This window comes from Sparus aurata, chromosome 20, assembly GCF_900880675.1.
Source record: "Sparus aurata chromosome 20, fSpaAur1.1, whole genome shotgun sequence".
Classification (NCBI taxonomy): domain Eukaryota; kingdom Metazoa; phylum Chordata; class Actinopteri; order Spariformes; family Sparidae; genus Sparus; species Sparus aurata.
The window spans coordinates 12,728,517-12,739,904 of NC_044206.1; the positions used below are offsets into that span (position 1 = coordinate 12,728,517).

The 11,388-nt window shown below is 43.2% G+C and overlaps 2 protein-coding genes across 3 annotated transcripts; one reads left to right on the forward strand and one right to left on the reverse strand.

The window, feature by feature from the left end:
• Positions 1 to 7,832, reverse strand: spsb3b (splA/ryanodine receptor domain and SOCS box containing 3b). 2 transcript variants are annotated; one of them, XM_030399570.1, is made up of 8 exons: positions 7,173 to 7,832; positions 6,829 to 6,919; positions 4,049 to 4,184; positions 3,345 to 3,528; positions 2,851 to 3,038; positions 2,609 to 2,711; positions 1,477 to 1,602; positions 1 to 1,391 (listed from the first exon to the last, which is right to left on the reverse strand). In XM_030399570.1, exons 2-8 carry the CDS (start codon positions 6,849 to 6,851, stop codon positions 838 to 840), a joined length of 1,314 nt encoding a protein of 437 aa, XP_030255430.1. In that variant the 5' UTR covers positions 6,852 to 6,919; positions 7,173 to 7,832; the 3' UTR covers positions 1 to 837. The 2 variants fall into 2 exon arrangements, with proteins under 2 accessions (XP_030255430.1, XP_030255429.1); XM_030399569.1 differs by lacking the exon at positions 6,829 to 6,919.
• A 70-nt stretch (positions 7,833 to 7,902) lies between these two features.
• nubp2 (nucleotide binding protein 2 (MinD homolog, E. coli)) lies at positions 7,903 to 11,244 on the forward strand. Its single transcript, XM_030399572.1, has 7 exons — positions 7,903 to 7,997; positions 8,490 to 8,605; positions 8,808 to 9,006; positions 9,238 to 9,395; positions 9,978 to 10,088; positions 10,310 to 10,379; positions 10,943 to 11,244. Exons 1-7 carry the CDS (start codon positions 7,982 to 7,984, stop codon positions 11,080 to 11,082), a joined length of 810 nt encoding a protein of 269 aa, XP_030255432.1. The 5' UTR covers positions 7,903 to 7,981; the 3' UTR covers positions 11,083 to 11,244.
• The last annotated feature ends 144 nt before the right edge of the window (positions 11,245 to 11,388 follow it).

The following is an 11,388-nucleotide window of genomic DNA, read 5'->3' on the forward strand; positions in this document are numbered from 1 at the left end:
TTTTCATGTTTTACTTTTTATTTTAGAGAATTCCCAGAGTAAGAACTCTTAATAGAAAAGACAAATCCTCTTGTAAGCAAGAAGACAACCGTTGTTGATATTCAAGCCAAAATTCTGATTACAAAACACACATTTTACTGTACAAAAAAGTCAATACCACAGATTAAAAAAGCAACTCCTGTCCCCCCGGAGTCAGTCCCTGAGAACAACACGTATACACAAGATTTCCAGTTTTTTTTTTTGGTTTGTTTTCTGTCAAAGCCAAAATCTGGCACACATTAGGCCTTCCTTAGACAGTGACTTGCATATTTAAAAAAAGAAAAAAAAAAAGAACAAAGAAACAGAAAAAGCAGAGCAGTACAAACGGCTCTTGTTAGCCGCATAATGGAAGTTGGCTAAAATGAGAATAAATGACCGATGTCACCAAACCCACGACTTTATTAAAAATTTCACTAACTTAACACTCACTCTCTTCTCTCATTCACAGACAAAACTGATGCATATGAAAAACTAGGGCCACTGTAAAAAAAAAAAGGTGTTCTGCCTTTTTTCCCTCAGAATTCTGACTTCTGTGACTTTTCTAAAATTTGAATCAGAATCCTGAAAAAGAAAGTCAGACCTAATTTTTTATTCGTTTTTGTCAGTGGCTGAACCCTCCTCTGTAGTTTTAAATATAATACATTTTTTGTAAATAAAAAAAGAAGCAACCCACTAAAAATGTTGATTGAGAAATATTGGCTACATGATGAGATTGCTCTTGTCTCCGGCGGGAGATTTGGATGGCAGCGGTAGAATATCTGTGTGCCAAACACTCACAAATACATTCTGACTGCGGAGTCATGTCCAGCGGCATCTTTTGCATTGGTGGTCCTCTGGCTCGGAGCAGCAGCTGTCGTAGTCGCTGCTGGGGGGAGTCGGAGGGCAGTGGCAAGCGCATGGTGACATTTGACAAGAGCACTGGTACGAGACAGTGTCAGGAAGTGGACTGGTGCAGGGGCTCGGGGAAGCGCAGGCACTCAGGGTGGACACCAGGCTCGGGATGGGGCTGGGGCTGCGGCTCAAGGGCAGGCTCATCTCCTCCGGGAAGTCCTCAGGCGGGTCCCTGTGCTGCTCTGAGGCTTCAGGCCTGCTGCTGCTGCTGCTGCTGCTGCTGCTGAGGGTGAAGACCCAGCCTAGCTGTATCTGGAGGAGGTTGCGCAGGCCTGGCGGCAGCTCTACAGTGTTCAGCACGTCTGGGCAGCTGGGCAACATCTGTCGGAGCCGGGCACAGCAAAGGTACTTCAGGGAGGTGGGTGTGTAGCAGGCACGGATCACCTTCATACTGCTTTTGGCTGCTGTGGAGCTCACCATGGGGTAGAACTTCTTGTTTTGCAGCCTCGTAGCGGCAACACCTGTTGCAACAGGACAACAGCGACATGAGTGAATTCTGTTTCATGTAGCTAACAAAACCTGCTCGAATTACGGAGAGACACGCACCTATGCAGTGGCGATTCTTGTAGAAGGTCAGGGTGCCGTGCCAGGTGTCCAGGTGCACTCCAATGATGGAGCCTTGGCCGAACCGCGAGGAGAACTTCACTTTGTCCCCTTTGTGCTGGAAGTGACCTTTAAACAGATATAGATAGATTTAATTTTCTTGAATCGAGGATCATCACGGTGGTAGAAAAAGTACCAACACTACTCTGTAAAAGCACTCCTACTTATCCCACTACTTCTCCTGAAAAAGTATTCTTTGATGACAATTAACCTCTGTGGGTGACAAATGACCACACTTTACATGATTAGATTGTTTAAACTGAGCTAACCCACATTACTGTTGTAACTGGTTGGAGTGGGGATAGTTTTATACACAGTTCTGTTGTTTGGGCCATTAATCCTCCTCACAAGATGACACCAATCAAGAGATGATTGTTATGGTGGGAAAGAGGAATAAACAAATCTAATATATATCTAATTCATTTTTTGGACATATGTTTGATAATTTTGCCTTTTCAGGCCTTGAACACCGCTCTCATGGTCCCCTCACACACGCCCGAGCCAGCGTGTGAATCTGGTCGGCGCTGTCGTGTAATCAGCTTCACTTCTACTGTGAATGTAGGCATACATTATGCGAAAGTGTGACGTGGTGACGTAGTATGACGTCCAAAAATCACAGGATTAAAGGCGGGACTACTGACGAGGTGTTCCTGGAGCAGTGTTTCCTGTGGAAGAGAAGAGCTCCCATTGGGGGGGGGGGTACTTTGACCTTTTTAACTTTCAAGACCTTTTACTTGCACAAGGACATATATAACACCCTGAAGGCAAGAATGGAACTGAAAAAGCAAAGTAGCTCTCCTTTAAATCCTGTGTTTAAATGTATATATTTATTGTTAATTTTCATTTTTGTTAACATTCTTTAACATCCATTATAAGTTTAACAAAGTTATGATGGATGTTTATGTAAAAGTTACATGTTTGTAACTTCACCTGTCTAATGAATGTAATGTAAAAAAGTGCATCGTATAAAATTTAGTGGCGTAGAAGTGAAAATTTGTCTAAAATGGAAATGCTCGAGTGAAGTAAGTCCAGTTTGACAGATTCCTCTGAGAAGTATATATTCTGACTCTCTAACCTGTGTATGAGAGCCCCCAGCTGTCCTCGTCGTGGCCCAGCAGGCTGCCGAAGCTGTATTTAAACTTCTCCAGGTTCACCTCCGAAGTTCCAACTCCCACCATCTGCACCAGGGAAACATCAGAAGCGAGATCAAACCAAATAACCAGTGAGAGTTTGCAAACGATCTTTACATCCATTGTACCAAACAGATATTTAGAGACATTTCTATGCGTGTTTTAGTTCAGCTAATATGACACCCACCATATCAGTTCCGTAGACAGGCGAGGTCATCTTGACTTCCCAGAAGTGCTGACCGTCTGCCAGCTCCTTGGTGCCGCGGATGGCCGCTGTGCCGCAGCTGTAGTCCGAGTGAAAGCTTACCTTCCTGTTGTCACAGCTGAGGAAGGCTCCGGAGGACTTGAAGCGATCGTCCCACTCCCAGTCGAAACCTGAGGACATGAACACACCAACAGCTGTATTAGCTGGATGGTTTATATTACAGGCTTTCTTATTTGTAACCTGCTTTTTAGTTAGTCATGTCGGTAAAGCTTTGGTCATTTCTCTGATCTGCTTTACTTACTTTGAAAGAGACATTGCTCAATATGTAATTATGCTCACAAAAGCCAATTATGATACATGATATAATTTCCTAATACTGCCAAGGCCTTGTATTCGTCTGCAGAGCATGTGCCAAGTTATAGTGTGACCTGCTGTGTTCACATGCTGCACGACTGTCTTCGCCAGCTCTCGCTCACCCTGATCCTCCTCCCCGCAGAGGCAGTCCTCCGAGGTGACACTGAAGCCCGGGCTGAGCTCCTCCTCTCGGCCACACTCGCAGAAAGACTCCCCCATCACCGGCACCGTGTTGGGCAAGGCCACTGCCTCCGACACGGCCTGAGAGCTCTGCAGGTAATCCACCTCGGACTCCAGGTCGCTCATCTGGTGGACAGAAACGGCACAGACAGCATCTTGTAAGTCCACAGACTTGGCCATGGTCTAGGGTCAAATTTAGATCCAGTGGAGAAGATTGTGTTCAGTGGCTCCTCAGTTCTAAAAAATCACAACCTTCCTGTGGTCCACTGAGCCAAATGAGAGCCGTATCACCTATCTGACACGTTAAACCAGATAGCTTTTGCCCTAAAAGCTTGCCCCTGTTTCCTATTGGTAAGGGAGGTCATGTGTGTGAGCAGGTAAAATTAGACCCCCTTCCAAAAATACTGAGCCTCCTCCTCTTCCCACCGGAGACCTGACCATGTCTTACACACAGCCATTTCAGACATGGGACAGTCCCAGTGGAAAACTACAGAGGCATCCCCATGGCCATACCTTTTTCTTTAGATTGCACTACTTCCTTCTCCAGTCATACTAAATATACACTCCATCTGAATCTCCCTGTCCTTTGCTCCACTTTTCTCTCGTCCTTACCTGCAAAAAAAAACCAAAAAACCCCGTGTCTCACCTGCGTCGCTGTCTGGCCTTCCCATTCCTCCTTGTCTGGTGTCTGGATCACTGCCATGGCATCTGTCTCCTGCCGTGTCTCGCTCCAGGCCAGATGCCGAACCAGGCCGTTCCTGCCTCTTCTCAGCATGGCAACCCTGTGGACAGCAGACCCAGCGCCTTAGGACCAGCTGGCCTGCGTGCAGTCGGTCTTGTGCTTGGTATTTGTGTCAAGTAAGGTCAGTGTTGGAGTCCTGGTTCACGGCTTGTTTACTTTACTATCCAGGTCAGATTATTTTTTGAACATTCATGCCGTGTCCCATTTCTCTTCTTCCAAAACTAGCCGGCTATATTGGGGGATTGAGACACAGAAATAAGTTGTCCTATTTAACCTGCTTCAGATTTAAGGGGGCTTTCCTGAGAATTAACAGCACACCAATGCAGCTGAACCCAGGTTTCTTAAATAAATGACAAATATTAAAGAGGCACTACTCAGGATTGTTTATAGTTACAATATTAATGAGGTAATAATACAAACACAGAAATATGCATCTTCTCCATGACTGTTCCCAGAACAAAATAAGATCCCAGAACTGTTCGAAGCTAGAAAGGTGGCAGGGTCCGCCACATATGAACAAAGTAGAACAGTATGAAGTTTTGTTGTCCTTTAAGGTCAGTTTGTTTATTTAGTTCATTCAGTCATGAAAACGAATTGAGATAATTTATTTAGTTTGTCTAGGCAGAAAAAAGGGTTAACCGCAAAACTACATAGTGCACCTTTAAGCAAAGATCAGTATCATGTATAAATGTGTTGTTTCCATGTCTTTCATTAATGGAAGACGCTAGCTTTTACAACTAAGACATTTAGGGTGCAATGTTTTTTTCTCTCTCCTTAAAATGGACTACATCCTTGTATTTCCAACTTACTGTGAGGCTTTATCAGAAAAATGTGAGCTATGTTGGCGTCTCAGCCTTTGTCATAAATTTGGTTGGACAACTAAAAGTAGGTCAGTCAAAAGTATGAATGACAAATATTCTGTACAGGCTTTACGAACCACTGCCTTACAGCTCTTAGTGTCAGTGTGTATCTGCAAACATTCCTGTGAAGAAACAACTCTGTCCTCCTATAGACCGTTCTCTGCCTGTTGCCACCTGCCCCATATGCCCACAGTTGGCAGCGGGAGGTGTTTCCATGCACTTGTTTAACCTTTTTAACCCGACCCTCTGCTCTGCCAGTGTGGCAACATGTCTGCCATTGAATTGTAAGGTCACCTAACCACACAATACAAAGTGTACCAATCAAAAATTTAAGATTTTAACATCCGCGTGTTCACACCCCCGCCATTACTGACTGTCCCGCCTTCCTACATAATTATCTGACGCTTTCAGTCACTGTGTTAGGCGAGTTTGGATTTTATTCTGCTGGGATGGAACTAGATTTGAAGGATTCTTAGATAAAATTAAACTTTCTACGTCGCAGGCTCTAAAGGCTACTGCTTTTAAAGGTGCACTACGTAGCTTTGGGGAGGAATCAGATGGGAAAGATCTTGACGGACTAGTTTTTGATGAATAGGCAAACTGAATTAAACAAATGCTCGTTAAATTATGACTGGATAAACAAAGTGATCTTAAAGGACAACACAGTTTCATATTGTTTTACATTGTTAATACTTCAAACAGTGTTCTTTATTCAGTTATGGAGAAGATCAATATTTCTGAGTTTGTGTTATTACCTCATTAAAATTGTTCGATTTTCTTCTGCAAAACAACACAGTGCCCCTTTAATGATAGTGTGTAGCTGAGAGGAAAACCTACCTATCCACCTATAGACCGTTCTCTGCCTGTTGCCACCTGCCCCATATGCCCCACAGTTGTCAGCTGGAGGTGTTTCCATGCACTTGTTTAATCTTTTTAACCCGACCCTCTGCTCTGCCAGTGTGGCAGCATGTCTGTCAGCAGATAGACACAGGCGAAGGTCAGCTGACCTCACAATACAATGTGTGCCAATCATAAATTTATGATTATAACATCTGTGTGTTTACACCCCTGCTATAACTGACTGTCATGCCATCCTATATAATCATCTGACACTTTTATCAATTACGTGAGACAAGTTTGGAGGTAATTCTTGTGGAATGGAAGTGGATACTGTTGTAATAATTAAACTTCCTCCTTGTAACTCGAAAGTTACCACTTTTAAAGGAACTTTTGGGGTTATTTAAGTCAAGGTTTACTCCATTGCAGCATGAGGAACAATTACATTATAACAGATTGAACATTTTAAACTGCATGTGCACTATGGGGACTGTTCCCTATAAAGACTAACCAATCAGTGAAGTCGATGCAACTCCAGTGACGAGATCATTATAGGAATTCTGATCCATTTTGTATTCACACAGTCGGAAGTTTAAACAAGCATAATTCTTAGTGGGATAGTTTTGGTGACTTCAACCTCCGGTCTGTGCTTTATGACCCTAAATCAGGAAGCTCCAGATCTACTGCTGAAAAAAAAGAACTGAACAATGTTTGCTTTAAACAAAAATAGCTGTTTTGAACTGTTTACCACTTTGACAGTCAGTAAACATTACAATCAATACCCTCAGTGTCAACAACATGTATTGCTAGTTTGAGAATTAACAGAGTAAACAGAAAAACAACATATAGCATATGTACCTCAACCTGACAGCATGTCTCAGTTAACACAGCAGCTGGTGACTGCTTTGCAAGCAGGTGCAGGAGATAACTGCCAATGATTTAGATTAGTTAGTCTAGAGCCATAGTCTCACTTTAATTGGTCCTTACCCTACATACTGTACGGGCATCATCTGGACAACCCAGCCAAGACAGACTACAGCACCGGTGCTCTGATCGATAAGATATCAATGCAGCAGGACTGTAACAGTGACATCAATGAATATTATTAATCATAATCAATTCATATCAAACTGCTGTCCATGCCCTGCCCATACCTTCTATTGAAATACACCAGAACATGAAGCTGAAGTTGAATGTTTAAACTTGAGCAGATAGTGCATGTATATTCAACAAATGTAACACCACATATTTTGTTTTATCTTTTAGTTCAAACACAATCTGCCACAGAATGAACATGAATGTCTGAATCTAAGCAGCAGTGGTGGTCTTACCTTACTGTGGTCTTCCTATACACCGTCTTGCAGTGGCTCATTTGAACGCTGGTGCGTCTCTATATCCAACTGTGTATCTAGTGCGGTTTGCACTCTGGCCCACTTCTCTGCGAGCTGGAAGTAAACATTACGTCTCCACGCCCAAGCCGTGTTCTCATTGGATGAGACGTGCTCGGGGGAGGGGTTTATGTAAATGTTTGTAGTTACCTTTACCTCTGAGTATCTACGGTGCAAATGATGTGGAGATCTCATGTGGGGTCTGCTGATTTGATAATAAAAAGAGGGGAATGCCCACCATGTAGCCTATTTAAAAGCAGGCATAAAAACAATTATATTTATTTATTTATTCTTTTTATGGCAGAAGGTTTCTTAATGGCATCGTATCGTGTATAGCGCTGGTATTTGTGTTGTTCGTTGTTGAAGCAGTGTTTGCATCTCTATAAAAGTGAATTAATTGAGTTTTTATCATCATTTTGGGACAAACGGAGAACAAGATACAGTAAAATAGCTTCATGTGTTGATATATAGACTTGTCTGGAGCCAGGTGTTCAACTTTCGCACAGGTCGTAGTTTTCCAAGCGAAGAAGCATCTAAATCGCACACGAAAATCCCATATTTGCCATAATTTTGAGCCTTCGTGTTGCAATTGAATGCACCACGGTACGAGCTGGCAGCCTATTGGCGGCGTCAGAATAGAGGCGGGACTTGAGTATATCATGCGCTGTGTGATTGGCTAGGTAGCGCGTGACGATAGAAGGAAGTAGCAGAGCCCGGTGCTGTGTGCATTGTTTAATCCTCACATCCAAAATATGGAAGCAAATAATGGTAGGAACATGTTCTCGGCTATGGAAGTTCATTATGAGATTACGTACTCATTTGTAGCTTTTTCGCAGTACACGAACTATGTCTTAGTTCTTTAGAGATGGCAGTTGTCAAAAACTGATGCGTATTTCATAATAGTTACCAATTTATATCTTTGCTAACTGGCTAGCGGATGCTAATAACATGTACGCTGAAGTTTGAAATATTCAGCTCTGTCAGCTGCTAACATTGAGTTGCTGTCTATGTGAAAAAATAGGTATTACACAAATAATGCTGATAAAGATTACTCCAAAGGAACTCTCTCTTGTGAACTCGGGTGATGAAATGTGACACCAGTATCTAACTGCGACATCTCTTTCTGACCCCATTTTTCGGATTACCTGACAGTTCAGTTTATCAGCTCTCGTTACAGCAGTATCGTAATTAACTGACATTTGACCATGTCATGTATCTGCTGCTCACTATAACCCAGTTTTTTCTCCTTTTCAATTTGAGACGGGAGCATGTCCCAGGTCCGGCACGTTGTGCTGGTCCTGTCGGGGAAAGGAGGGGTGGGCAAGAGCACCATCACCACAGAGTTAGCCCTGGCTCTCAGGCACGCTGGGAAGAAGGTGAGTTCAAAGACCAGCAGTGTGTTTGTGCATCAGCATACAGGGTGACTATCAGGACATGCTGCTATGTTGTTATTCTATTTAGAAAGCGCAGCGGAGCTGTCCAAGAGACTATTTATTGTAATGATGCTTGTACAAGTGCAGCACTTGCATGTTATGTATTAAATCGTCCACATGGTGCTGTTGCTGACGTGTTCATCAGATTGGCATCCTGGACGTTGACCTGTGTGGACCCAGTATTCCCCGCATGCTGAGCATTGGCCGGCCTGATGTGCACCAGTGTGACTCGGGATGGGTGCCCGTCTACACGGACGCCGCGAAGACCCTCGCCCTGATGTCCATCGGCTTCCTGCTGGAGGACCCTGATGAAGCAGTGGTTTGGAGGGGGCCCAAGAAAACAGGCATGCTAGACCTCTCTTTTGGGCACTGCCCTTTTGGAGTCCTGGTTTGGCAGTAATGGTTGTTTTTTTGAAGATTTATACCAACATCATATTATAAACAAGCATTGTGAGACATGTTTGTCTGCTTTAACAGTTATCTCTCAATACAGATCCCTGTGCTGCATGTTTTGCACTTGAACTCACCTTCTTCTCCACATTATCCTCGCCATCTCTGATTTTCCTGTCCTGTAGCTATGATTGGCCAGTTCGTGTCAGACGTAGCATGGGGAGAGCTGGATGTGCTGTTGGTGGACACGCCGCCGGGGACGTCTGATGAGCATTTGGCGGTACTGGAGAACCTTAAGAAACACAGCCGAGTGGATGGAGCCATTTTGGTGACCACACCGCAGGTACCTGCCAAAATGCAGACCCTACAGTTCATAGTAGGAGCAAGGACACTACATCAATCATATGGATGACATCATAGGGGAAGGTTAACACTGACAAATAAGCCACTAAATTTAGCTTTGGATGTTTACCTTTTCAGTCATACATAATAAAAAGGGCCCTGCATGTGTGTTTTACAGCAAGACCAGAATAAATCAACTACTATAATGTTGTCATGTTTAAGTGCTCATTCCTGCCATCTTTATACCTAAAGACATGCCCATTCCTGCCATCTTTATTCCTAGAGAGCTGCTCATACCTGACATCTTTTTACCTAAAGACATGCCCATTCCTGACATCTTTATTCCTAGAGAGCTGCTCATTCCTGACATCTTTTTACCTAAAGACATGCCCATTCCTGCCATCTTTATTCCTAGAGAGCTGCTTATTTCTGCCATCTTTATACCTAGAGAGCTGCTCATTCTTGCCACCTTTATTCCTAGAAAGTTGCTCATTCCTCTCATCTTTATACCTTGAAAGCTACCAAAATTATGACAAACATTTTCAACAAATATGTGTTTTCTGCTTTCATGTGTTGGCTACAGGCAGTATCCACAGGGGATGTGAGGAGAGAGATCACCTTCTGCAAGAAGACAGGCATCCGCATCCTGGGAATCGTAGAGAACATGAGCGGCTTTGTTTGCCCACACTGCTCAGTACGTAACCTGTCATACAATTGTTCTCGGATGAACTCGGATGTAAAATAACAATATCTTCTATAAATAACATTAAAGTCCATCCAAGTATGACAGTTTTTGAAGGATCTACATTCAGTTGCTGCAGTGTCAGTTATATTTTCACCAAAACACATTAATTTTGTATTTTTTTTCAGTGTAGTCAGAGTGTATCCATTTTAACAAATCTTCTCCCTTTTCAGGAATGCAGCAATATATTCTCAAAAGGCGGCGGTGAAGAGTTGGCCAAGCTGACGGGATCAATATTCCTGGGTGAGATCATTGGGATACAATTACATGTAATGTTAGCTTCCAGCCACAGGGTGTCACAACACACTGTGATTGCACATCGCTCCTCAGCTACCATTCATGATTTAGGAGGCATTTTACATCACTGCCATGCTGCTAAAATGGTCGATCCAGTTTTTCAGTGGCAGCAGCGGGTTTAAAATACCTCGGTGACAGCGTGATACATGATCATCAATAATTTTTGGTTCAAACGATCAGATCATTTAACGTTTTCCCCTCAGCAGTTATCCGCTTTGTGTGCTGATCAATCTCTTGAGTAATGATGCAGCTAATTCAGCTCAGCCCGTGGCACTGAGACGGCAGCTGTGTGTGAGAACACTGCATGGCTTTAGCCAAGCACGTATCTGATCAGACATGCCCTTTAACATCCACTTGATTCTCAATATTAATTATAATTAATTTGCACATTTGCTCTAGAGATTAGAGTTTTTTTTCCTGGCACAAGGTAGCTGAGGACCATTTATCAGGTGTGATGGTAATTGGTTCAGGTTGGATCTATTCTCATGACCATTTCCTCTCTCTTTCAGGCGCTGTGCCCTTGGATCCTCTGCTCAGCACCAGTATAGAGGAGGGGAAGGACTTCATACAGTCATTTCCTGACAGTGCCACCTTCAGCGCCATCAGCAGTATATCTCAGACTCTGCTCGAAAGCCTCCAAACCGCATGAGACATGAATTTATTTGCTCTGAATTCTGTTCACATTTTAGTATACAGGCTCTGTGAAATGTACATAATGCAGAAATGTTAGTCATTGTGCAAATGTAACAGTTTCTTTGTTGCATTATTTTCCTGTACAGTTACAACATTATATTAAACTATTTCCTGATTATTTTGTTTTATACGTTATTTCACAAAAATGATCCAATCAGCCAACAGTACAATGCAGTGCTGTGTTTGCAGTTATCTTTTCAGTGCAGCAGTTGCAGCTCTTGAGGGTGTGCACCACAGTCTAACGATTAGCGCAGAGCGAAAC

Coding starts and splice junctions, on each gene's coding strand:
- nubp2 (XM_030399572.1), top strand. Junction 9,007..9,237: donor GAGGGGGCCCAAGAAAACAG/GCATGCTAGACC, acceptor CCTGTCCTGTAG/CTATGATTGGCCAGTTCGTG. Junction 9,396..9,977: donor TTTTGGTGACCACACCGCAG/GTACCTGCCAAA, acceptor TGTTGGCTACAG/GCAGTATCCACAGGGGATGT.
- spsb3b (XM_030399569.1), bottom strand. CDS start 7,213: ATGAGCCACTGCAAGACGGTGTATAGGAAGACCACAGTAAG. Junction 2,712..2,850: donor CTGTCTACGGAACTGATATG/GTGGGTGTCATA, acceptor TCCCTGGTGCAG/ATGGTGGGAGTTGGAACTTC. Junction 1,603..2,608: donor CTGGGGGCTCTCATACACAG/GTTAGAGAGTCA, acceptor ATCTGTTTAAAG/GTCACTTCCAGCACAAAGGG.